At 38.6% G+C, this 27848-nt stretch overlaps 2 protein-coding genes across 4 annotated transcripts; one reads left to right on the forward strand and one right to left on the reverse strand.

Annotated features, from left to right (window-relative positions):
• Positions 1 to 1864: 1864 nt before the first annotated feature.
• LOC307127910 (uncharacterized protein) lies at positions 1865 to 10145 on the reverse strand (the record flags this gene model as incomplete). Its single annotated transcript, XM_079819411.1, has 7 exons — positions 1865 to 5207; positions 5366 to 5540; positions 5608 to 5677; positions 5816 to 6846; positions 7551 to 7745; positions 7835 to 7969; positions 9944 to 10145. 7 exons carry the CDS (start codon positions 10143 to 10145, stop codon positions 5042 to 5044), a joined length of 1974 nt encoding a protein of 657 aa, XP_079675537.1. The 3' UTR covers positions 1865 to 5041.
• A 10714-nt stretch (positions 10146 to 20859) lies between these two features.
• fuz (fuzzy planar cell polarity protein) lies at positions 20860 to 24769 on the forward strand. Of its 3 annotated transcripts, none has more exons than XM_079820188.1 (2): positions 20860 to 20916; positions 21977 to 24763. In XM_079820188.1, the coding sequence occupies exon 2, from the start codon at positions 22044 to 22046 to the stop codon at positions 23322 to 23324; it is 1281 nt and encodes a 426-aa protein (XP_079676314.1). In that variant the 5' UTR covers positions 20860 to 20916; positions 21977 to 22043; the 3' UTR covers positions 23325 to 24763. The 3 variants fall into 3 exon arrangements, with proteins under 3 accessions (XP_079676314.1, XP_079676315.1, XP_079676316.1); XM_079820189.1 differs by having other exon boundaries at positions 20862 to 21037; positions 21977 to 24769; XM_079820190.1 differs by having other exon boundaries at positions 20868 to 21137; positions 21977 to 24769.
• The last annotated feature ends 3079 nt before the right edge of the window (positions 24770 to 27848 follow it).

The following is a 27848-nucleotide window of genomic DNA, read 5'->3' on the forward strand; positions in this document are numbered from 1 at the left end:
TTCTATTTTGGTCTCATCTGACCACATGACTTTCTCCCATGACTCCTCTGGATCATCCAAATTGTCATTGGCAAACTTAAGACGGGCCTGGACATGTGCTGGTTTAAGCAGGGGAACCTTCCGTGCCATGCATGATTTCAAACCATGACGTCTTAGTGTATTACCAACAGTAACCTTGGAAACGGTGGTCCCAGCTCTTTTCAGGTCATTGACCAGCTCCTCCCGTGTAGTTCTGGGCTGATTTCTCACCTTTCTTAGGATCATTGAGACCCCACGAGTTGAGATCTTTTATGGAACCCCAGTCAGAGGGAGATTGACAGTCATGTTTATCTTCTTCCATTTTCTAATGATTGCTCCAACAGTAGACCTTTTTTCACCAAGCTGCTTGGCAATTTCCCCGTAGCCCTTTCCAGCCTTGTGGAGGTGTACAATTTTGTCTCTAGTGTCTTTGGACAGCTCTTTGGTCTTGGCCATGTTAGTATTTGGATTCTTACTGATTGTATGGGGTGGACAGGTGTCTTTATGCAGCTAACGACCTGAAACAGTTGCATCTAATTTAGGATAATAAATGGAGTGGAGCTGGACATTTTAAAGGCAGACTAACAGGTCTTTGAGGGTCAGAATTCTAGCTGATAGACAGGTGTTCAAATACTTATTTGCAGCTGTATCATACAAATAGATACACTGTTAGACATTTTATTGTATTTTTGCGGTAACTTACTGGCAGCACTATTGCCAGTAAGTTACTGTAATTGCCCCTTTACAGTAGCTTACCTGTAAATATGTTTTACAGTAAGATGCCCTTACCGCAATTTCATTTTACAGTATGATACCCTTACCGTAATTGCATTTTACAGTATGATACCCTTACCGTAATTGCATTTTACAGTATGATACCCTTACCGTAATTGCATTTTACAGTATGATACCCTTACCGCAACTTATTTTTACAGTATAATAATATTACAGTAATTTTACTGTAATTTATTTCAGAGTTTTTATTCAGTTTTATTTTTATTTTACATGAATGCTACTGGGTTTAATAAATTCCAAATAAGTGACTTGAGTCCTTGTACATCAGTATATTTTTTTTATTTACTGTCAAAATCAATGACAATGCACAACAAAAAGCATGAACAAAATATCCCAGTTGGTCTTGGCTGGCCTCCATACTGGTAAACAACTGATGGTTGATCTGAAACAAAACAGAGAAAATGTATGAGAAATAGTCATGGGTTTATTTAATCTAAATTTGTTCATGGACAGATGAGGTGCAACAGCAGTTATTCCCAGTAGACTGTTTAAATAGTATAGCTTTATTGCACATCCTAGTTAGGGAGCTCTATTAACTGCCTGAATGTACAATCACATTAAAGCTACACTGAGTAACTTTATGGCCCTTTAAACTTAAACCTGAAATAGAAAACTTTTGTAGCATTACAAATGTCTTTACTGTCACTTTTGATCAATTAAATGCATCCTTGCTGAATAAAATAAATACTAATTTCTAAAAAAAAAAAAAAATGCTGACCCCAAAATTTTGAAAAGTAGTGCTTTCACTACTACTAAAATTATTTCAGATAAATGCTGTTCTTTTGAGCTTTCTAGTCATCAAAGAATCCTGAAAAAAGATTGTACACAACTGTTTCAACACTGAAAATAATTAGAAATGTTTTTGAGCAGCAAATCTCAAGAAATACATTTCAAAATATATCCAAATAGTAAAAGTTAAACATTTTAATAATGTTTCACAATATTACTGTTACGTCCCCGTTTTAGTGGTTGGAGGAACGTGTAACAGAATAAAAAAATGGTGTGATGTGTGGAGCCACTCCCAACCCTTTTACAAAGACCAAAATCCAATCAATGTCAAAAACAAGTCATTTTATTTTAAACATAAACACACTTTTAAATATAAACCCTCAAACTCGTAAGAAGAAACTAACTAAGTTACAAAAGAAAAGAAAAGAACAATAAAAAATACACTTACTCATACGTTACACTTAAGCTAAAACAAGATCAAAAGTAAATGGCACCCACTAATCCCTTCCCAAATAATTAACAATATAAATGTGTAAAGAACAATAAAACAAAAGTATACAAACAAATAATGACTAAAAATATCTGCTGCTTTTGCTCCTCTCCTCTTCCAATCACAGCAGATAACACCTGATAATTGGAGTCATGAGGCAGCCATTACTTCCTGCTTATGGGATAAAGAGAGAGAGAAATAGGGAGAAAGGGAAATAAAATAATAAAGACAACAAAACAAATACATCCTTGGACGTAACATCACACACAGCTACAGTTTTACAGATTGTAGCACCAGCACCTGATTTGGTAGCGCCACACATGTAATGTGAATAATATTACATGTCACCTGCACTTGCGAGCTATCAACTCCCACCCGGGTAATAACAGTGTAAAATGACTGGTCAGTGGTCATATAGAGCATACGGCACTCACATTGAACAAAGTTTAGGGGAAGTCAGAATGCATCCATCCATCGACAGAAACATACAATAGCCTAACTCTGTCTGTCTGTTTTATTTATTTTCAACAAACCATTGATGCTCATGCGATATGAGTCATGCCAAATCGCGAGTGGAGAACGGTATGTTTTTTTTTACTGATAACCATTACACCCCTAGTGTGCGCATGTAGGCAAGTGTTAAATTCTACTTGGTTTATTGCAATTTTATCAATCTAATCAAACATATTTTGCCTTTTATTTTTTCATTTACCCACGTTTCTTTATCGCTCAAATGTGTCAGTTACTTTAAGCAGTCATGACATGATTTAAGATTTCAGAAAGCAACGAGTGAAAACAAAATGTTAATCTTCTCTGCGGTGACAGTACAGTCGCATTTTAAGACCTTTGAAGTGTGGATTTAAAGTAAAAATGAGGGTAACTTGAGGGTTTACTCGAAGGGGTGTGACACGTCATGAATATGAAGGAGTTTGTATGCATGTTTATGACAACTGTCATTAAGTGTCATTTGCTCAATTATGTCATTTTTAATGCAAAGATGACATTATTTTTGTCTTTGTTATGACAACTTGACATTACCAAGACAACATAACCTGTCATAAATCTGTCATAAACATGACATAAAAGATCAATTATAAAATTTAAGAAACTACTTAGCTTTAGAAGAAAAACGCCTTCATATTCATGTCATGTCATGATTATGAAGGTGTTATGTCAGTCTTATGCACACCCCTTCAAGTAAAGTGTTACCAAATTAATTACTCACCATCATGTCGTTCCAAACCTGTAAAACCTTAGTGCATCTTTCGGAACCAGTGTTGGGCACATTACTTAAAAAAAGTAATTAGTTATAGTTACTAGTTACTTCTTACAAATAGTAACTGAGTTAGTAACTGAGTTACATCATTATAAAAGTAACTAATTACCAGGGAAAGTAATTACTGCGTTACTTTTTTTTTTCTCCAAATGTTCAAATATGTCAAATAACTTGGATGCCCCCAATATTAGATATGTTAAATGAATGAATTGGACACTAAATAGAATAAATTATTATTATAAAACATTGTACATTAATGTACACTATTGTAATGTTACTGTGGGACAATGTGAGAGACACCTATCAAATTCAATGCATTATTGTAAATATTATCAGTAGGCCTACTATAGTGTAAATACTGTGTAAATATTATCAGTACTATACTTTCCTTTGGTAGTGGAGCTCACGTTATCACCTGGGTTTTTAGCCACTAATTTTGGCGCTTCAGAATCACTTGCCACCGGCGTGGAGAGACTCTTTCTTCCTGGGCATAAGTTGCACATTACTTAAATATTCTTACCTTTCACCTCAACGAGGGAAAAGTAGCGCTTATACTTCCAATTTGCGAACGCTACCTTTGAAGTCGTTGGACCATCGCTGAATGTGCATATGCGTGTGCGTCATAGGTGTGTGTGTTTGTGTGTCTGTGAACCAAAGACCGTGATAAAAATAGGTGTGAACTCAACTCAACCTATCAACTTCAACCTTGTCTCCCACCCACCAATCATCATCAGTTACACTCCAACACGCATGGCTAGTGCGCGCGCACACACACACACACACACACACACAAGTTGCAGGTCCGACTGACAGAGAGCCTGTTCGGATGAAAAGCGCTTCAGTGAGCTCAATAATAGTAACGCGACTAACGCCGCATTTTTTTCCCTCAGTAACGCTAACGGCGTTGTAACGGGAGAAACAGTAATTCGTCTGATTACTCGTTACTGAAAAAAATAATTCCGTTAGTAACGCCGTTTATCTGTAACGCCGTTATTCCCATCACTGTTCGGAACACAAATTAAAATATTTCTTATGTAATCCGAGAGTTTTTTATAATCCTCAATAGAAAGCAATGAAATTACCACATTCAAGGTCCAGAAAAGTAGTCAAGACATCGTTAAAATAGTCAACGTGACTGCAGTGGTTCAACCTTAATGTTCTGAAGTGACAAGAATACTTTTTGTGCGTAAAAACAAAAATAATGATTTTATTCAACAATTTTGTCTCTCCCGTCAGTCTCCTACGCTGCTTACTGTAGACAGTGCAGGCTTCCGTGTACTATGTCAGAACAGCGACTCAGTATTGGCTGACACTATTCATGTGAGCAGCACAATGCGTGTGTATGATGCTGATGCAGGAGCCAGGCAATAATGAGCCGGCGTTCTGACGTAGAACCTGGAAAATGCAGAACGCAAACAACGTTGCAGAATGACACAGAAGGGAAGATATTGTTAAATAAAGTTGTTATTTACAGGTTTGGAACGACATGAGGGTGAGTATTTAATGACAGGCATTTCATTTTTGGATGAACTAACCCTTTAAGACTTTTTAAGACTAACTAAGGAAAAACATTTTTTAATTAAAAAATGTAAGACATTTTAAGACTTTTTAAGGATCAGCAGACACCCTGAGTACAGTAGGGACAAATATTTAATGGAACTGTGGATTGTGTACTGGTGGTTGGTGTCTTACTGATTGTGGAGGCCAGTCCAGACCTGCATAAGAAAGCTTACCTAATTTGAAGTTTTCCACTCAAATTCAGTGAGCCTCTGGAGAAATGTTGTTACCCGGGAGCTGATGGCAGTCACCTTTCTCTGGACAACACCTCCTGTCTTGCGACTTGTGCCAACTTTGGCCGTGCACTTGGTGCCCTCTTCTGGGTTGATCCTTACAAAGAATCTTAAAACAAACACAGTTTTTAAATTTCACATACAGTACCCATCTTTAAAAGTAACCCTTTATTTTCCTCAATATAAATAATCTCATATATAGTATTTTTATTTTGGGTGATATTTTGAGGAATTTTCCCTTTAGGGTTTATGTGGTGAATTACTCACCTCTGTACCATCTCCAGCGTAGTGGATGCTGACTCCTGATACTCCAGATTGAATGCATAAAAGGAGCTGAAAAAGATAGCGAACGCACTGGCGAAGTCATGCAGCTGGTTAGATTCATAGCAGACCTTCCCCTCAATGCTGACCATCCAGTGGGTAGCAGACATCAGACTACTCCCTAAAACAAAGGCAGCTTTAGCTTAATTGTTTCATGTAATAGAATTCTCAACAACTATTTCTCATACCTAGCATGATCAACCGTGGTGTGGTAGGCAACGTCACCTCCTGCTCAAGTGACAACTTAGTCGAGGTAGGCTGAAAATTAAAAAAAAAACTAATAAAAGTCTCTCAGGTATTGTAAATAATTTCTATTTAAGAAAAAAAAATTTAGATTTCAACTTGTGTGTGCTCAACTTGAGTGAAGGTATAAAAATGTAAAGAAAGAACTTTTACGTCTGTCAAGATGAAGATGTGGTCCTCTTTCTCTTGAAAGTGTTTCATTAAAAGAAGAATGGCAGCAATAGGTTGAAGGTTGTTTATGCTCTCATGTTCCAGCTCTCGTAGTAAAGCCTGGATGTCCTGGTTCCATTTCAGCCTCTGATTCATGAAAAAGTTCACAATCCTCCTGCCCTTGGTGAGGAAAGCTTCATGGAGGCGTGTGTCGATATCAATGCCAGTGAGCATGTTGAAATGACTGCAGAGACCTCTTTTTGTGAAGAGAAACGGCCACTGCTCCTCAACTTCACACAGACTGGGAGGGGGCCAAGTGTTTATCATGTGCCTTTGATAAATATAGGTCAATTCCATATTATTTTCAACATCAATTCTCTCAACAGCTGTAGGCCCTTCTGAATTGAAGACAGTTATCAAGCTCTTTCTCTTGTCTTCCAATGACTCTTCTGTTTCTCCAGGTGGAAGATTATTTGGTTGCCATTTTTTACACCCATAGCAGTCCACATCTGTTCTGCCTCTTTTGATGGCAGCATCATCACCACTGTTGTCATCAGTGGGCCTTTTCCTAGGCTGTCGGATTCGATGACTGACATTGTCTCTATTTACATGCTCGACTCTAGTTTTAAGCTGTCTGAACAGTGAATAGTAACCACACCCCAGCTGCTCACCTTCTGCAGTCTTATCAGCAAAGGTCCCAGGGTACTTACATACTATTACTCTGGCCACTTCTGTACAGGCAGCTTTACTGGGGTTTTTGCAGTGTGCTTGCATTGCATCAACAACAACTCTAATCAGTACCCTTCTGTCCTCTGGGTGAGCCAAGCAACTTTTTTCCACAGCCTGTAACAGTCGTGCCGGCATTTTGTCCCATGGTACTTGAAAGCTGCTGATCCAGGACTTGTTTTGGTTTGAGGAAGTTTGTAGGGAAATTTGTGTGGGACTGGGTGAAAATCCTTCTGGCAGGAGAAGTACAGGGATCGAAACAGTAGGTTCCTGACCCTCTGAAGAAGTTGAGGCCACTTCCCCATTTGCTTCAACAAAGAGTTCCACATGAATTACACATGCACAGATTAAATATTCACACTTTAATAAATTGCAGCAGGGCTCAACGCTAAGGATTTTTTTCTACTGCCTCGATTTTTTCTACTGACAGTTCCATCAACTGGCCAGAGTGTCTTTCACGCTGGCCCTGGGGCATTGGTTAGTCCTTACTGTTGAGCCCTACTGCAGTTATATTTGAGAAAGTTCACAATGCTTGGGGTAATCACACCTCTTAAAATGAAGTTAATTCAAATAGGCTTTAATTAAAGAATTAATTCACCCCAAAATGAAAATTCTATATAAGTAGATTATACAGTAAATGCCTGATACTTTGAGTGTTTTTGAGATGATGAGGCTGGATGCAGAACAGGTTCTATGTTGCACATGAATGGGAGCATTCCACACTGAAGATATCCTGAAGCACACAGGAAATATCCAGGTAAGTACACAGGGCTTTGTTACCATGAGAGCGAAGAAGGAAGCTGCACAAGTTTGATGAAGGAGACTGCAGGAGTTCCGCGAAGGAGAATGCAGGAGTTCAGCGAAAGAGACCACAGGAGTTGAAGACAAGCATAATGAAGATAACTGGTCTGAGGATATTCTGCACTGTGGAGGTAAGTTGTAAGTGGTAGGTCACATCAGTGATTTTTGCATTGGATGGTGAATGGGTCAATGAATCTGGGACTCAGCTTACAACAGGGCAGTAGGAGACAGAGGTCCCTGGTGGAGAGCCAGACCTTCTGTCCTAGATGTAAGGTGGGTGTAGCAGCTCTTCTGGCCTGGCTCTTGTGCCTCCGGGCTGCCCTTTGCAGAAGGACATGGGCTAAGTCCCACTCCTTCTTGCTCTCCTGAAACCAGTGGTTGACAGCTGGAACCTTGGATGGCTCACCTGACCACGAAAACGTGTGGTTGGTTGTCGAGTATGCACCGGAAGGGGTGAGTCCTGTGGTGTTCTGACAAAGAGAGTTCTGTGCATACTCGTTAGGGTTCCAACTGTGTTGTTGTTGATGATGGTGGCAGTATGACCACAGGAAATGTCCAATTTCTTGAATCTTGCATTCAGTTTGGCCAGTTTGGTCTGGGGTTGATTGCCAGAAGACAAGCTCACAGATACTTCAAGAAGATGAAAGAAGGGTTTCCAGACATGAATGGTGAATTGTGGGCCTCTATCCGAGAAAATATCTTCTGGTAACTGGAAGTTAAGGTAGATGTTTTGGAAAAAGGCCTCAGCTGTTTCCCTGGCAGTGGATAGACCTTTGAATGGGATGAGTTTGCAGGCTTTGGAGAAGCGGTCAACAACTGGATGCAGGCGTTTTCGTCAGATGGAGGTAGGTGGGTAACAAAGTCTATTCCCAGGTGAGACTGGGGACAGTAAGGAATGGGTCGAGGATGGAGCTTGCCTTCCGGTAGCTGTCTTTGTGTTTTGGAGATGGCACAGAGAGGACATCTTCGAACTAAGGGTTGGATGTCCTGGGTCATGTCCCTGGAGAATGGCTTCATAAGACAGTTGAAGTAAGTCTGGAGAATGATGACACTATCTAAAAAACAAAGCCCACTGGGCTTGGCAAGGATTAAGGCAGAGTGTATTTTGGTTAAAAATTTTTTTTGCTTCTTTCAGCTGGGTTAAGTCCTTTGTGGCGGCTGGATTCCAGGACAGATACTTGAGGCGATTACGTAGCAGTGATGTAATGGAAGAAGCAATCAGGCTGAAGCTGGCGATGCACTTTTTATAAAAGTTGGTGAACCTTAGGAACCATTGCAGTTCAAAGGTGATAGAGTTGATTGTGGATCGAGGTATAGTGAATGGTCCGACTGAACACTTCCTTAAAGTGTGCATGAAGCTGTTAAGGGAACTAGTGAGTGGTCCATCTTGGTACAAGATGGTGTTTGCCTACTAAAGTGCACGAGCAGACAGGAGAGATATTATGTAGGCTATCTTGGCTTTTTCAGTTACAAAACGATAAGCATGCATTTTGAATTGCAGCGAACATTGTAGGAGAAATCCGCTGTAATCCTCCGCCGCTCCAGAGAAGGTCACTGTTTGGGCCATGGGACTGAATGATGTGACTACCGCCGAAGGAGGAAGAATTTATTGTGGGGAAATTTGGACTGCTTCAGCCAAAGGATCAGGATTTTCAAGTTCCATTGCGATTTCTTGTTGTTGCAGTTGTTTGGTCTGGTCTTCTGTCATGAATAAGAGATAAATGTAACAGCTCTTTATTAAAAGGTTGGTGGTGATCTGGAAGATCTTCACACAGGCGAGTGATGAGAATAAGCAGTTCAAATGTGAGTCACGCTCAACTGACGAGTCTTTCTTCTTGCAGTATTGATTACAAGCATGATGAAGATAACTGAGGAAACGAGGAAACAAGTCTCTGGAAGAGGATGATGAAGGAGGGCATAGGAAGGTAAGTAGTCAGGTAAGTCACTCTTATGTAGGTAGGTTCAGGCAGAAAAGTATTCTGGTGACAGAGCCCGTACACACGGAGACGCGTTTAGCTGTATTCATAAAAAAGTTTGTACCGCATCAGCGTTTCATCAACACATATTTGAAGACGATTGTTTATGGAATTCTTTTTTTTGAAAAAGGGAAAAAAAGATTGAATAGGGAAAGCTCTGGCTTCATGTAGATGTGGCCTGAGAATGAGTGGGTGGAGCTGAGGTGCTGAAGTACGCTAATGGCGCTGGTTGATTCCATGACAGTGAGTAAATGATGACACAATTTTTCATTTTGGGGTGAACTAACTATTTAAAGCAATAGTACACCCAAAAAAAAAAAATCTGCCATCATTTACTTACCCTTAAGTTATTCCAAATGTATATTAATATTTTTTCTGTTGAACATAAAAGATGATATTTTGAAGAATGTGGGCAACCAAACAGTTGCTGGTCCCCATTGACTTCCAGAGCATGTATAGAACGACATTTATATATGTTTGGAACAACTTAAGGGTTAGTAAATTATGACACTGGGGGTGGGGTGGGGTGGGGATATGGGGATACGGGTATACGGGGTGGGGGTATTTGGGGGTTAACTATCTGTTTAAAGACATTCTGCTGTGAATAAGATTGATAGTATGCACTTACCATTTTTAAAAGCATGGATGAGTTTTCGGCTCTGTATTGGAGTCAGAAAAGGAGTAATGTCCTCGGATCCAACAAATATAAGGTCTTCTCTTTTTCTGACACCAATAACATCTATCAGATGTGCAACAAGTGTCCTCAGTATCTCATCCTCCAGTTCAGGCAATGCCTTTTTAATTTCACACTGTAAGCGTTCAGTATCCATTTCTGTAGTGATTTAGAAAAAAAATATTGCATGATGCAGGGAGACAACATTTAGTCCTGAAGCTTGATATACTGGAAGAGGGTAGTAATCACACAAACTGTCAGCATGAACACACAGGAATCTTTCTTCTGAATTTCCTAGGCAATGCAGTCCAAGATCACTCAAAAGCACTGACTGAAGCATGTCAACAACAAAGTGCACTTGTGTATGGCTGATGAAAATCATTGATATTTTTCCAAAAATGAAGTCCTGATCTTTGGCGTTCAATGCAACAACAAACCCTTTTCTGTACTTTGTCCCTTTGTACACCACTGCTGACACTTCAGACATGGTTTCTTTTGAAAAACCAGCTGCCCTTACAGCCTCTTGAACACGACCACAATAAAGCTGCTCATCATATTCATTGACTTCACCAACAGCTTGAACTGTAGGGGGAAACACTGAGCCACTGCAAAGGTAGCCTTGAAGCAACTGATGCCTTTCTGCCAGGGTTTTGCATAGGTGAACAAAGTTGTGGAGTTTTCTGGCACATTCCTTAAAATATGAATGTTTACTCTCAAATCTGAGGGTCCACAAACGAATAAGAGGTCCAAAGTGCAGAATGAGGTCACTGTAGTGAAGTAAATAGTGATGTTTTGGCTTCAGTGGATGGTTAGGGAAGAGGCTGCATCTCAAATGGATATACTCTTCAGTGATTGTCTTCAGGTAAGCAACCTGATTGTGGTGGATTTTGGGTGCACAAATGAGCTCGACCATCTCCTTTAGTTGTAGACAAAGCTGCCAGACTTGACTATCCATTGGACTCTTTATCCTGCTGCCAACTAATAATGGCAATAGTCGCAGCATACACCAGTTCTGTGCTGCAGAGCCACAAAGCCTTTTGCCATCAGCCTTAACCTCACAAGGTTTGTTGAGACCATCATTTCCTAAGTATTTAAATTGGGTTATGGATCTATTCAGTTGAGCATATGTGAACTGTTTTTCTTGTTTCACCAGATGATAAATATACAATGCCAGGTCATAGGAAACGACTCCTTCAAAAAGATCATGGCCCAAACATGGAGGTAGCCCAGTACAAACATGAAAATGTTTCAGTGAATTGAAAGGTGAGTCAAACTTGACTCCTTGTACTACATCTTGGCCAGTGGTGGAAAGCTGTTTCACAGTCTCTTTGTGAACTTCAACTGTTCTTTTTGGGCCTAACTTCAGAGGGGTCTTCTGAAAATCACTTCTGTTAATCAAGCAGTATCTGCAAAAATGTATATTGGTACTGAAGTTTTCACAGAAGCCACCAATACAGTGGGAGCCAAGATTATCGCCACAAATGGAAATTAAAGATGCTTTTCTAATGCCATCATCTGTATCAATCCCTGCATCTTCCAAATCTTTAAGGTCTGTGATAATACTTGAAAACACCTTCTCAAGTCCAAAAGTCTTAAAGTCTTTCTCTCTGCAAAGCAGGACCAACTGCATCGGATCTACAAGGGAGCGGTTGTGTGGCTGTAACTCACCAAGACTCATGTACACTGCTAAGATCTTGTGTTTTTTTTTTCCTGAGCCAAGTGGATTTGTAACTTCAAAAGCATCTTGGTAAAGGATGAGAGACAATGAAGAAGTGCTTTTTAAGAGAGAATTTTCTGTGACATGTCTTCCATCCAATACATCCTCCAAAACCATGTCATCATTGTTGTGACATCTTGCTTGGCTGCACTGTACTTTAACACTGGATTGTCTGAGAAGGGTTTGCAATGTCTCCTTGATAGGCACATACTGGCAAAAGCGCTCTTTGCCAGCAATATCAGTTCCCAGATAAATCTGTTTTGGCTCAGTGTAGTCAAAATTCTGTTTGTAGAATGTTTTTCTTGTTTTGTCTGATCTCAGTGGTCCTTCATTGTATAGAGTGAAGAGATCCTCTTTACTAAGACTATGAATTATTTGATCTATCTTAGTTTGTGGAATATTCAGTTCTAAAAGCTTTGCTTTTAACTTGTCAAAGAAGTCTGCCAAACTGGAGGTATGAACATGCTGAAATCCTTCAATAATGCACTGTATGGTGCTAGCTGGCAGCTGCATTTTTGCATGCATTTTCAGATAAAACTGGGCCAAATTATGCAAAAATGATTCATGCTCAGCATATTCCTCCTCTTCATGATCTGTTGCTGAAAAACAAAGATCGCGCTCAGGAGTACCACTGGTCATTTCTGGGGGACCTGACATCTGGGCAGTGGCTACCTGGGTGTGTTTTCTTGAAATATGTGCAGAAAATGAGGATCTTACTCTAAAATATTTGCAGCAGTTATCGTAGGGGCAGTAAACTTTCTTTCCGTCTCTAATGTGACTTCTCAAATGAGCACACAAAGCGGAGAAATTATCTGCCACAAATGAACATCCTTCAATGTTGCAAGCAAGAGTACCTCTGAACTGAGATTGTTTTTTATTATCTGGTTTACGTCTGTGTTTCCTATGCATGTGGGATCTAAATGTCACAAATGTTTTAAAGGAAGCAGGACATTGCTCATCTCCACAAGCAAACCTATGGTTTGCGATGTGCTGATGCTTCTTTACATGACTGCAGAAAATTCTCAAGTCAGATGTACACAAGCTACAGTATGTGCACTTGTACATACTTGCATGTGCTCAAGTTCTATCTTCTCTGATCACTGGCTGGATATGATCTGCAAATAAAACAATGCATACATAGTTTTAAGTGCATGCAATTAATAATGTTTAATTCATGTTATGCAGTAGCATATCCCCAATGAGACTATAAAATAATCACAACAAGATAACAAACTGATGCCAAATAGGCAGAAATTTAGGCAGTTGTTTTATTGTTGAAATAATAAAATGTTATAGAAGTAGGGGTGTAACAATGCATTGTTATATCGAGATATGTATCGTTGATGTAAATGATATGATTGGCGATATAGTTTTATCCAAGGCTCAGATTAGTTTTTTTAAGGTTTAATTCACCCAAAAATGTAAATTTCATGTACTTACCCTCATGTCATTTTAAACCTGTAAGATCTTAATTTGTGTTTCAAAGTTGAACGAAGGTCTTAGGGGTATGAGGCAACATGAGGGAGGGTGAGTACTTAATGACAAAAATTTCATTTTTGGGTGAGCTATCCCTTTAATCACATGATGCACTGGATAGTCAAAACATTTACTTACAAAGCCAAAGAAGGTGCGTTGTTGTGGCTCTTACAAGAACCTTTGGGGTGTAGTCAGCTCCTGTTGACAGGAAAAAGAGGCAAAAAGAAGAAACAACCGTTACGAACATGTCATATTTCTGTCCAGCATTTATATAGCTGTCATTTCTGAAACTTTGCAGCATGAAATTGGCCTTCGGTCCTCTTTGCAGCATGAAAAAGCAATAGGTTTACGAAGTTTCAGTGACATTACAAAATTAAACGACTGTATACAATGTTGAAAATACCGTATAATAATGCAATGGGGGAATATTTGTGGGTCCTGATAATAATACACATCAATTATAATATTTTAATAATAAAAAACCTCTCTTCTTTATTTCGGCTTAAAACATTTCGATAAATATCACATTGTGCGTCCACTATTGTGGTTTTATTGAATCGTGACACGAGTGTATCGTTACTCCCATAAATGATTACAAGATGTTAATCACATAATGCATAAAAGACAGTCAAAACATTTACTTACAAAGCCAAAGAAGGTGCGTTGTTGTGGCTCTTACAAGAACCTTTGGGGTGTAGTTAGCTCCTGTTGACAGGAAAAAGAGGCAAAAATAAGAAACATAATTTTTCATCAATGATCATTATGTTATGAACATGATAAATCACAAATCTAGGATGACTTACACAATCAGATGACAATCAATACTGAAAAGAGAAAAGAGAATAACATATATATCCTACAATAACATCTAAAAAAATGAATGAATATGTGGATTCTGACTAACGTTAACTTAAACAACTCTGATTTGCCACGAGATCAACAACTATGTCTGTGATTGGCTACATTGCTGACCGCTGCAAAGTACGTTGTAAATAGAAACATTGACCAGGATCGCTCGCGCAAGTGAAACCCCTTGTCACAATGTACATACTATCCGCACTAAATAGCCTAGTATTGAATATTACTAATGCCACATAACGTTACCATATTTAGGATGGATAGTATGCACAATGAGACGCAGGCAGAGTCTTTGAGAAAAACGCAAGAGGCCTAAGTTACTTCAAACACACCAACGTCACACACATTTAACGGCATTCTTTATAAAAAAATATGCCATAACTGGGAATTAAAAAAAAGACGGACAGCCATTGTTCGTGTAAATAACGTTATGAGATTTGGTACATTTACTGGAAAAGACAGTCAGTCAATTGTATGACATTTAATGGGTTTATGAAAGTGGCAGTTTTTGAGGAAAACAAGGTTCCCTCAGACTCAGTGACTTTCCTTTTATAGTCTATAATATGCTATAATTTAATTTCGTCATACATTTAAGTATATTTAATTGATATTGGTAATAGTTTACATTGTAAAAGTAACTTAAAAGAAATTTGTTAAGTAAAAAGTAGGCAACTTACCTCAGAAATACTCACAGCTGGCGTCTAACGTTAGCGATCCACTCAGAGTCAGAAGTCCGTTATGCGCGCACTCGACACAAACCTCAGTTTATATGCACTTTATATGCCAGTTTGTTGCGCGGGCTTTGCACGCAAGTAACAATTTAAATTTTGAGGTGTAAGCAAAGTATATATATATATATATATATATATATATATATATATATATATATATATATATATATATATATATATATATAAATAAAGAACTTAAAAATGACATTTATATAATACTCTCTTCTGCTGTTCCATGGCATTATTTAAAAAAATAAAACAATTTAAAGACTGTAGGAATGCAGTTGTGGATTTTTTAATTTTTATTTATCATATCCCTATGAGAAAATAATATAAAAATTACTCTGGTCTCTCAGAACTGATTTTACATCCTTCTACCAACATGGCTTTTATTTAACTTTTAAACATCCAGCGTGCGCGTGTGTGTATGTGTATGTGTGTATGTGTGTGTGTGTGTGTAGTAGTGTAACGCGCGTGAGTTATCCTCTAACTTTAGTTATCTTACCCAGCGCTGTTCCGTGGTTTCTTGGCTTCATTCCTTTTATTGGGTTATCACCACTGTAGGGAGGACACTGACAAGGAGCTCCGGTGATGACAACACTTGTTTATTGAACAATTCAGAGGCAACATCATGAATGGCCGCAGCCGCAGAGTGCATCTCATATCTCCCTCTGTACTATCACAACTGCCCACCCAGTTCTCGCGATATTATCCCAAATCCTATTTGATGTGGCGTTCACACCAATCGCGAATCGCGTCCGGTGTGAACGAACCATAAGTCTACAGAACATATGTCCGTTCACACCGGACGTGAATGACGCGTCATGGGATGGGCGGGGCTTCTGCCAGCCGGCTCGTCTCTTTGAGAAATGGCTGACATGGGCTGTGTTTACACGTTTTTTTTGTTAAAATCTACTGTTAATGTGTGACAAAACGTAGTTTAAAGACTTTTTCAGTCGATAATGTTGTTGTTTAAAGCTCAAATATGTAGTTTATTTATATAAAGAGTGCCTATTTGAACATTTTATCTGGCGTTTTCGGAGTTGTGAGCTCCAGTGGTTCAGCGGCGGTCAGCGCTCGTCAAAGCCGGCGAGGGCAACCTTTCCTCGGCCAGTCCTTCTGCCGTCTGCCGCTGGCTCTGATGTCTCTGTGGTGTGTCTCGATCTATAATTCGTAGATGTAACGGCCGATCTTTGGTCTCATGGATCGATAATTTGTTCCCTGGCAAATCGTTTAGGCTGAGGGCAGTTTCATTACTTTTTTTATTTTTAGGCTATAACTTTACGTTACAGTTGTAGCCGACTAGCGCCGACTTTGAATGTTTGACTGAATTGTTCACATTTATAACACTAATACGTTTAAAAAAAAAAAATGTACATTTATAACACTAATACTTTACTCTATTTACTCTATACTCAATTTTTTCCCTCTTTTTGAAAGTTGTGAAATCATTATTGTGGAGTTTTTCTTTTTTCTATTTGAGCAAATGGGCATACAAAAAATATATAATTAATGTATTCTCTCATTCACCGCTATAGAAGTTAACCCAACTATGACGACTTCTGCTCTGAGAGACCCGAAAATGTGAAAAGGGTAGGAGAAAATACTAAATATAAAAATTACTACTTTGTCTCCCACAAAGAACAAATTTTACATCCTTCCATCCACATGTTTTTTATTTAACTTTTAAACATCCAGTGTGTGTGTGTATTCTTTGTTTACAGTAGCACTACTGCTTTTACGTAAACAGTAAAATACCGCAAACTCCCATATACAGTAAGTTACTGTAAATTTCATTAAAAATACCCATAATGCAGTGCATATTACAGTAGCTAACCGTAAATAATAAAAATGGTATTTTACTGGGCTTTTTTGCGGTAAGTAACTGTAAAATTGCGGTAAAGTCTAACAGTGTAGTTAAAAAATCATACATTGTAATTTCTGGATTTTTTTTTTGATTATGTCTCTCACAGTGGACATGCACCTACTATGACAATTTCAGACCCCTCCATGATTTCCAAGTGGGAGAACTTGCAAAACAGCAGGGTGTTCAAATACTTATTTTCCTCACTGTATGTAATTTAACCAACGGTTTTGAGGTACATTTACCCATAAAAAGACTTGTAGAACAGATTGGGAGATTGAAAGGCATTAATTGCATTAGTTTGTTTGAAATAATACATTGACAAAGGGTCTTCTTAAGAGTGCAATCTAAATTTAACAAACTGTCTGCTGGCTTAACATTATGAAAAATGAGAAACGATGTACATACCAGAAATTTGCTGACTAAAGCCTGTGACTGAGGAAAATGTCAGTGGTGTGGAACCTGAAAAATGGGATTCCATTCACTCAAAAAAATGAACTTTCACTGTTGTTAGTTGCACTCAAATCATCCTTGTTCACATTACTTAAAAAACTTATGTAACTAAATTTACTTAGATTTACTGAGTTGTTTCTTCTAAAAATTGTTGTCAGTTTTACTTAATAAGTGTTTGTTCGGTCAACGTAACATTGCTGTGAAACGAACAAACTGGGCAGTGGATCTGTCGTTCCCAGCATGCTTTGCAAGGGACTGCATTAGGAGAGTACATTTAGGGATTAAAGTGTTATTTTATCTTTTTCAGTAAAGGGAAAGATGTTGTTAGTTTATGTTAGTGTTATGTGCAGTTATGTTGGACATTTAGTGGAGTTTCTGTAATTTTGTGGTTACCATGCAGAAGAGTTGTGCCTGTGTTTATGCTGTGGCCACTCATACACTCATTTATTGGATGGACTTCCTGTTCTCAATTAAGTTATTTTTGAATTTTGTTTCTAAAAATATGCCTCGTTATATTTAATAGTTTTACTTACACTTGTACAGCATAAGGTAAATTAAATCAATAAATGTGTTCACCTAACATAAACTTATAAATATTATGTAACAGTGACAAATTCAAATGGTTTGTATTTATTTAAATAAATTTTGTCAGCTTTACTTTACTTTCTTTTATTCATATAACTAAAATGTTATTTGTAAAAATGACTCAATATAGTTGTGTGGAACCACTTGACGCTGCTTTTTTAAGTAAATTCAACAAATAAATTTTTTTGAGTGTTCCATCCAGGCTTGTAAATGATTACAGTTTAATTGTTTCATGATTTCTACACTGTTTAGATGAATAATTACTTTCATTGGCTTGTTTGGATCGATAAGCAATGCCAAAGACAGCTTCACTTCAGTGCTTAACATTTGACTTGCCAAATGCAATACAGAGTTGATTACATTTCAAGGTGTGAAACATTCTTCATTCTGCCTTAATTTCAGCATCTCATTCGTTAAACACAAAGATAAGTGGCATTTTGATTTTTAATTGTGGCATAATTGAAGCATGTTGCTGATGAAAAGAAATGTTGCTAGTGTGTTACATCTTGTTCTTAAAAGGATAGTTCACCCAAAAATGAAAATTCTGTCATCATTTACTCACCCTCAAGCTGTTCCAAACCTGTATGAGTTTCTTTCTTCTGTTGAACACAAAAGAAAGATATTTTAAAGAATGTTGGTAACCAGAATGACTTGTATAGTTGGAACAAATTATTATGGAAGTCAATGGCGGTTTGCCCTTAACTGTCTGGTTACCAACATACCAACAGCGTCTCGATCGCTCTCTAATGCGCAGACTCCGGTCCAGTACTACTGTGCAGACTCTGTCCCAAATCAGTGCGAGATGTCAGCGCCATATTCGGACATTCATATTCACTTTTCTTCAGTGGAGTGAAGACAGGACGTCCATATTTATTTACAGTCTATGGTTCAACAGAAGAAAGAAACTCATACAGGTTTGGAACAGCTTGAGGGTGAGTAGATGATGACAACAATTTCATTTTTGGGTGAACTATCCCTTTAAGAAATGCTTGAATTTCAGTGTGGAATGAAATCTGCTCCATACTGAACACTGCAGCAAGTAACATTTGTCACGATTAAAATGTTTAGTACAGAAAGACTAGAGAATTTGATTATAATTGTCTAAACATGCCAGTCGAGGACCAACCCAAAAATAAACATCAAACATCAAGTTCACATTTACTGTTCATGAACATGGTATCATGCTGTTCTTTTCTCCCTTAAAAGTAAGCATCCAGACAGTTATTTCAAGTAAAAAGGATTTTTTTTTTAATGCAAATTAGTCCTCAATGTGTCAACCCAGTATAGACAACATAATAATCAGACTGAATGAATATGACAATCTTCAGTGTGGTTTATGATTGCTAGTTCTTGTTAATTTAAAGAAATCCTTCAACTGTGATTTAATGTTACCATTCCAGAATGAAGAATTGCTGAAAATATATGCTGTTAAAGGCACACTATGTAGCTTTCCGCCGCTAGAAGTCGCCTATTCAAAACAAAGGTGTAGCTTGATGACGCCTTGACTGAGTGCGTAGTCTTCACCTCACAGCCGGTGGAAAAGAATCATACGGGATGCGGACAGAAATCATATTCATGGATGAGATTATTAATGTTACCATAATATGAAGCAGAGCTGGGCCGAGTGCTGTGGGAGCTGAGGATGTTGAAGCGATTGCTAATTAGAGACAAGCATGACACGCTGACAGCAGGGGAACTTTTATTATGCCACAGTTGCCGCTTCCGCTTCTTTCGCTCAAGTGTATGTGGGGTAACGCAGCGCTCTTTTATCATATTAGATACATTTGCGTGTGTTGAGAATTATGTTATAATGCTACTCTGTGCGTTCGCTCCGCGGCTGCTATGAGACACAGTTACACACTGCAGTAAGCTAGATCGATATTAGAATATCATAATAACAAATTCTGGGTGGCTTGTGTTGCTAAATGGCATGCAATTAATTTTAAAACATATTGTATGATGGAGAAAATGCTGTATTACTGTACAATAATTAGTGTTCTGTCTTTAAATGTCTCCAAACAGTTGTTCCCTTATCTAATGAAACATAATATATTAAAGCATCTCATGGTTTCTACAAAATAAAACCGAAATTGAGGGTGACACGTGTGATGTCATTGGCGTCACACGGACACAGTCTGTGTCCTGGTTAAAATTGCTTATTTCTCATTTAAAAATTCTTGAAAACATTTGGGATAATGTTAGTACACAAGTCAACAAAATACACTGCCCGGCCAAAAAAAAAAAAAGTTGTTGATGGATTTAAATAGGTAAATGCTAAAAATGCTTAATGATTGGACCATTATTGCAGTGATTTTTTTGGTTCTAGCATGTTATATGTTTGGCAACAGTTTTTCTAACCCTAATTGATGGAGTGTGTAGCTTTTAATTTCTTAAACAACCATGTAGGAAGACACATCATGGCCATATTCCAGGATGACAATGTCAAGATTCATTGTGAAAATGGAAATAAATGTGATGTTATTTTCATCAAGAGGTACATCGATGTTTCAATCTGGTATTGACAATTCAAGGGTCAAGCACTCTGTAAAGTCTCCTCCAGCACATCCCAAAGACTTTCAATGAATTTAAGTGTGTCCAAATTATTATTCATGCAACCATTCTTTCACAATTTAAACCTGAATATTGTCATCCTGGAATATGGCCATGATGTGTCTTCCTACGTAAATATCCTTTTCTATGGACTTTGAATTACCATTGTGTATAAAATAAATAAACTTGCCTCGCCTTGCCTACGTGCTTATTTAAGAAATCAAAAGCTACACACTCCATCAATTAGGGTTAGAAGAACTGTTACCAAACACATAACATAATAATCACTGCAATAATGACCAAATCATAGACTCTTAAGTTTAAATCCTTTTTTTGGCTGGGCAGTGTATATAACACTGTTCTAGTGGTTTTTGGATATTTTAATCCAACAATCTTACTGTGCCTTTCATATCAAGAATGTCGAGACTGTTTATGATCGGTAAAGTATAATAGAATCTAAAATAAAATATTAAGGATACATTAAACAGATAAACATTTACTCGTAGTTCAGTGCTAAAAACCTAACCCTAAACAGAAACGAGATGAATATGAACTGGCTTTAGTTTATAGACGGTACTCGAGTTTCCGCAAGGTGGCGATGTGGAGCTATCAGTTCTCTATTTCTTTCATTTGGGCTACGAAGAAGAGCGGAACCGCTGTTGTCAGAGATGTTGCTGTGGAGACGCGAAGTCAGGCAAGACAAATAATTATTTAATTTTCTTAATAACAGTTGCCAACTCAAGTCTTTATCTCCGTATATGAGAATCTTTGGTCAAACGAACGCAGTCTGTGAATGTTTCAGCTTGCACTAGCAGGTTAGTTCAATGTTTGCACAGTCACACTGACAAAAAACAAAGACGCAAAATGTCATTTTGGCGCAGATATGTAACGTCTGCATGAGGACCATGTTTTCCAGTAAGTTGAGGAAAAATGCTATCTGCCTCTAGGGCAAGATTACCATATTTCCCCCTCTTGATCATGATGACAACATGTCATCTCAGCCCATTTAATGAACGGCTGTGCTCTTCTTCTCAATTCGATCATTTCATCTGGAAATCAACATTTGGGAGATTTAGTCGGTCAAAAAACAGTTGTGAAGTTAATTTATCTAATTTTGAAAATACTGTATTATGTTGAATAGCAAATATTTTTGTGTCTATGTATGTATACTAAAATAAGTATCTTATGCTCATCAAGCCTGCATTTATTTGATCAAAAATGCAGAACATTTAACATTGTGAAATATTATTACAATTAATGTTTTTCTATTTTACTTTAAATTGTAATTTTTTTCTGTGATGCAAAGCTGAATTTTTCATTTTGTGCTGCACCGATTTGAAAATTCTGGCCGATACTTATAACTGATCATTCTTTATTTGAAAGCAGATAACCAATATATTGGCCAATAAATCTAAATCCAAGTAAATATGTATAAAAAATATATCAAAACAAGATATTTATACATTCTGCAAAAGTTTATCCAGGGGTTGTTTCTTGCCCAGGGTAGTGGGGTAAATAATTTTTAATTTTGTGCTATGACAACTAAAATAACACGTTTCCCTTTATTTCCCTTAATAACACATTGGCTGATGTGTAATGACCCTGCACATGCTAAACGTATAACCAAATATGTCACAATTTAAAAGTAAATGCACATTGTTCTTGCATCTTCCCCCATCTTACCCTAGACAGGTGTTTGAGTGTTCATTACTAAAGTTCTCGTGTGTTTATTTCTTGTCTTTGTGCACCTAAAGGCTTGATGCAATGTCTTCATCAATGATTGGTGTTTAGAGACACTTCCCAGCCCAGTCTACACTCACAATGCTGCAAGCAGAGACCCTCCAACTGCTGTGCCTCACAGCCTCCAGTGGGGTCCCTCTCTTCTCACGAGGCTCCACCAAGCAGCTTCCCTTTTCCATCGTCGGCTCCCTAAACGGTGTCCATATGTTTGGTGCCGGCCACGGGGCTCAGTTATCGAGCTGTGAGACGGACAGAGGCAGCCGTGTGGTTTGGGAGGTGTTTCAGGAGAGCCTGATGCTGATCGCGGTGAGTGGCGGCGGGGGCTCCGGCATCAGTGAGCTGCAGTTGCGCCGCCTTCTGGAGAACGTGTGGAACTGCATGGTCTTGGTCCTGGGACAGGACGAGCTGGCAAACATACGCAACGTGGAGCGGTTAAAGCGAGAGTTGCGCTCTTGCTACCGCCTGATCGACATGCTCTTGGAGCGCGTCAATGACGATCAGGGCTTTATGGGAGATCTGACACAATGCGCCGACTGCTTGCTTCCCTCCAACTCCGGCTTGCTTCAGGAAGCCCTAGACTCCTTCGCCCAAGCGGCGGAGAGCGAATTTGGCTGCCTGCTAGTGCACGGCCGTGTAGCGCAGGCCACGGAGAAGTGGTGGTCACGACTGACTCCCCAGGAAGTTGTTGTGCTCTCAATCCTGGTGCACACACTTTTTGATGCATCGTCATGTGACTATCCGGTCTTCCTGCCCCAAGGCAGTCCAACCGTCGCCATTCGCTTGCTCGGTTTCCAACTGCTTCCCGGGATTCACGTGTGCATCCTCTGTGGTCCAAAACCTTCTTTGTACAAGGCGGAGAATGAGCTTGTTAGTCGTTTTTGGTCCACTTTGGTGGAGAATCTACGCAGCTGTTTGGAGCAGGCCGACCGTTCCACTCTTCCTCCGTCTGTGAGCCTTCGCTGGGATGTCCAGGCTCTTCTGCTCATCAACCGTGAGTCTCGACGTGCAGTCACTGTCTGCCCTCGGGTTCGTGGTGGAGCTCCTGCGGAGGCTACGCCACTCCTTTCATCAGGAAGGCGCTTGGAGCTCCTTCGGCTTTTTTACACATTTGCCATGTCTCGATATTTTACCTCGCAGGAGACATCCGTCTCATCAGCCTCGCCTACCTCAGAGGATTTTTCTCAGGGATTTACCCACATTCCTGTGCAGTGCTACCTTGTGACTGATGAGTGTAAGTGTTATGGCCTGCAGAGTCCCCAACACCAGCTCTTCTTACTCATGGATCTCTCTGTCCCAACGTTTGCCTTGCGTACTGTGGCTACACAGACTCTCTCAGCGATTACTGCTGCAACTGCCTTTTAAGACATCGGGTTGCTCCTGTATGGGTTACTTAAAGGGATAGTTCACCCAAAAATGAAAATGTTGTCATTTACTCACCCTCAAGTTGTGCCAAACCTGTATGGGTTTCTTTCTTCTGTTGGACACAAAAGAAGATCCATCAACTGTTTGATTACCAATATTCTTCTAAATATCTCCTTTTGTGTTCAACAGAAGAGAGAAACTCATACAGGCTTAGAACAACTTTAGGATGAGTAAGTAATGACAGAATTAATTTTTTTTGGTGAGCTAGCCCTTTAACCAGGTACCAGGCCTACTGAATCTGGCATTAAATGGATAATTCTTCACAATATGAAAATTCTGTCATTATTTTCTCACTTACGTTGTTGCATAACGTGTGACCTTGTTTCTTCTGTGAAACGCTAAATACGTTATTTTGAAAAATGTTTCAGCTGTTTATCATCCAAAACAACATTAAATCCCATTGACTTTTGTTGTACCCCACCAAGACGTTTTGCCACATATTGTATCTTCTTTGTGTTTCACAGAAGAAAGAAAGACATGCAGGTTTGGAACAAAATTAGGGTGATTAAATGAGGACAGAATTTCCATTTTTTGGGTGAACTATCCCTTTTAACTTTATGGTTCAGCTTGTGTCTGGTTGCGTATTAATCAAAAGGAGATTTTATTTGGTAACACTTTACAACAGGGGTCAATTAGCATAATTAGCATTAGTTAGCATTAGATATCATAAACTAAACATGAATAGTATGCGTGTACCATTTATGAACATTATAATGCTAGAATGTTAACTTCTGCATCTACTAATGCATTTTGAACAATAATTAACATTGAACAATAGCAGATTTGTAAATGAATATTAACCTACATTAATACATCCTGTGAAAGTGTTCACTGTTCATCTTTTTTCATAATAAAATAACTTGTTCATTTGTACTTTAAACTTTTAAGATCATTGAACAGTAGCAGATTTATAAATTAATATTAACCTAGATTAATACAGTGTATAATATAGTTTGCATAATGCATTAATGTCATCAAATTGAACCTTATTTTAAGTGTTGCCAAAACCATTTTGTATTGATACTGCATAAGTACATCCTTAGGAGCTAGAATAACAGTACAATCACAGGATGAGATTCTGTGAATCAAAATATGGAGCACTTGTTAACTCTACTGTATGACTGTTTATGTTTAGCATTCACACTGTGATACCAAATTCTACCTTTGTTTTGTTATTGTTACTGAACATGAATGCATTTTTGAAAGCTGTGTACCCACTTAATGACACTGGTGAATAATATTAGTGGTGTTAATATTAATTAATGGTGTGAATAAATACATATTGTTAGAAATGCATCTTTAGATTTTTGCTTTGTTTCAACAACAAGGAAATGAAACCCTTCTGTGTTCTAGCATTAAATCTGCTATTACTCTTTCTGATCCACAGTCAGGTGTGTGATTTGTTTTTGAAAATTGATTTTTAAATCGATTTAAGCCAGTATAATTCTCTGTAAGCACTCCCTCTGCTGGCCAGTCTTACTATGTTCCAAAAACAGTTGTGGAGATTTATGTTTTTATAATAAGTGTAAGGCCCACCCGTAGGAATCCAACGGGCGTGGACAAAGGTATAATGCGTGGAGGTCTTTTACTTTTACTAGTGCTTTGACTAGGTCTTTTATAAGTTCACTTAATTTATTAGAATTTAATTTCAATTACTTTAGCTCCGTGCTTAATTTGACTCCCAATTTCAAGTGATTATTACATTTTAAAAAATTAAATTTAGGAACTAATCATAAATATTGGTTATGTATTAATTTAGATATTTGATTATTCTGGGTATCCCATACTTTTAATTACTTGTTCATCAGGGACAAATTGCATAGAATTTAGGACCCATTGGTTCAAATTGCTTTTAATAAGTACTCTCCTGATTACAATTCCTACAAAATCATGTTATGATAAATGCTTTCAACTATGTTACCATTTATGTCTGTATTAGTTAGCATATATAATAGCATAGCATACAGATAAGCGATTAGTCTGATAGCTTAGTTTATACACACATTTGCATTTACCCTACATATATTTTTAATTAACTGTCATTATGTTTAATGTAATTTATCACGCGCAGTTACAAAAATATGTCAGTGCGTGTATAGTACGTACTCTTCTGATGACCCTCACGTATGCGAAAGTGGAGTATACTTTGGCCAAAGTATACTTCACTTTTTACGTGTATGCGATGGTCAGCATACATTGCGCTACTAAAACTGAAACATGGCTATCACCCCTAAACGAGCTTTGTATAGGTCCCAGAACAAAATATTTGAGAATTGTGTTGGGCCTATTCATTTGCCCCACAGGGTTGCACCTGCTTTCGAGAAGAGGAGCAATTATCAGATTATCAGATATCTTGAAAAGACTCCACCCATGACACGTTTTCAATCTTTCTCATAATACAAGTGACTGCAGTGAAATTGACATTTAAAATTATACCAAACATGAAATGGAAAAAGCAATAGATTTACAAGATACATCATATGTTGTATGGCCTATATTCCTTGTGAACTTATAGTGACTGGAGTCAGGGGAAAGGATAGGGAGTAGGTGGAGCGAGATGCATAGATAAGCGATGAGAGAAGTTTGGGCAAAGTGGTGCCATATGATCTTTCTTTGAGATCTCTCCAGATTGTTCTTGTTTCAAGGTATTTGATCTTCTGTTCTGTCTTGCAGGAAAACCAGTCTTGCACAAGAGTGAGTAGACAAAGAAGACATAAAATGAGATACATATATGCTATTAATTTCCTAAAATGTCAATGCAATGATACTCACACCCAAAATGCTGTCTTTATTTAACAAAGAAAGAAAAAGAAAGATACAGGTTAAATAAAGACAACATTTTGGGTGTGAGTATCATTGCATGAACATTTGAGGAAATTAACAGCATATTTGTATCAAATTAAATATAGCATTTTACAACCTGCACAAGAGTTAATTAGCATTACACCCAACAATTGAGAAACTAAAAAAAGAGAATGACAAAACAGGGAGAGAACCGAGGAGAACTGTATAATCAACAGACACCGCGGTTACAGGGATGCTATCAAACAAACATGTGAATACAACGAATACAACACAATGAAAACTAATCTTAAAGGTCCCATGGCATTAAATTATCATTTTATGAGGTTATTCAACATTAATATGAGTTCCCCTAGCCTGAATATTGTCCCCAAGTGGATAGAAATGTTGATCGGTGTAAACCCGAGTTCTGGCTGTCTTTCTCTGCCTTTGAGAAAATGACAGGCCAGACGAGCCAATCCTGAAGTCTCCTGGTTTGACGTCCAAGCAGGAACGGTTTCCTCCCTTTCCTCCACCCAGAGAATCTGGCACGCCCATGCAAACGCTCGAGAGAATAGAGATCATTGCTTGTGAACGAGTGAATGCTGGCAGTTTCTCAGTGTTTGGATGTACAAATGAAAACAGAAGTCTTTTTTCAGTTCCTTCTGATCTGTGATCAGTGATTTCTGATGTGTAGCTAATTATTTATTATTCCTGCACACGCAGCGGCTTCTCTCTCTCCAGACAGAACGGTGTTTTCTATCTTGTGAGTCAGTGTTTTTGTACGTCCTCGTCGCGTCTATCGGTTCTAAAATGTGCATACAGTCATGAGTTTCTGCTCAACATCGGCAGAGTCACATCTTTAGAGATAAACCTCACACACGCCGAAGCTCGGGCTGCACTGACTCGGCCTTCAACATCCCCGACCCCCAGTACTGCATGTGGCCCACAGCGGAGGCACCAAGCGCGGCGTGAGATTAAGCAGAAGGGGGGTAAGCGTGAGGGTATACGGGCTAGCCAGCCTAGCCCCACAATAAACTGGATTACATTCGATTACTGCTGTTGTGTCCTTGTTTGCGCTGTGTACTCAACGCGCGTCACTGACGCTTTTATTTTATTTTAAAAATAATGCTATTATCAACACTTACTTTTAACTCGTTCATCTCGACAGCTGTAATGGTACTTTGCATGTGTTACAAAGTTGGTAATAATGATGAAGACGGACTCTGTGTGACTGGGACTCGTGTTTATTCAGAACTCTCAGATACAAACACAATAAACTCGCGCTGACTGACAGCGCTCTCATAACTCAGTAGTTACTATAAATAACTTTGTTAGCAATCGCTCCGTCTCCGTGATGTCCGGTTCGCGAACGAATCATTCTTTTGAATCGGTTCTTTTTAGTGAACCGAACCAGTTCACCAAATCGGACTGAATCGTTCTAAAGGGTTCGCGTCTCCAGTCAGCGCTGATCCATAATTTACTAAAGTTACTAACTTTCTGACATGAGTGACAGCCCCTCCGACTAGAAATAGACTAATAACCTGAAGTATATGCTGTAACTACAACAGTTCAGACATGCTGAGAACTGATGTGAAGTGAACTCAGGTCCATCCGTCTCTCTGCCAGCAGCTCGTGCCTGCTCGTGCCTCATAGACCTCGTTAAACCACGCCCCCTCCGCT

The sequence above is a fragment of the Gobio gobio genome, assembly GCF_949357685.1.
Source record: "Gobio gobio genome assembly, chromosome: 6".
Lineage (NCBI taxonomy): Eukaryota > Metazoa > Chordata > Actinopteri > Cypriniformes > Gobionidae > Gobio > Gobio gobio.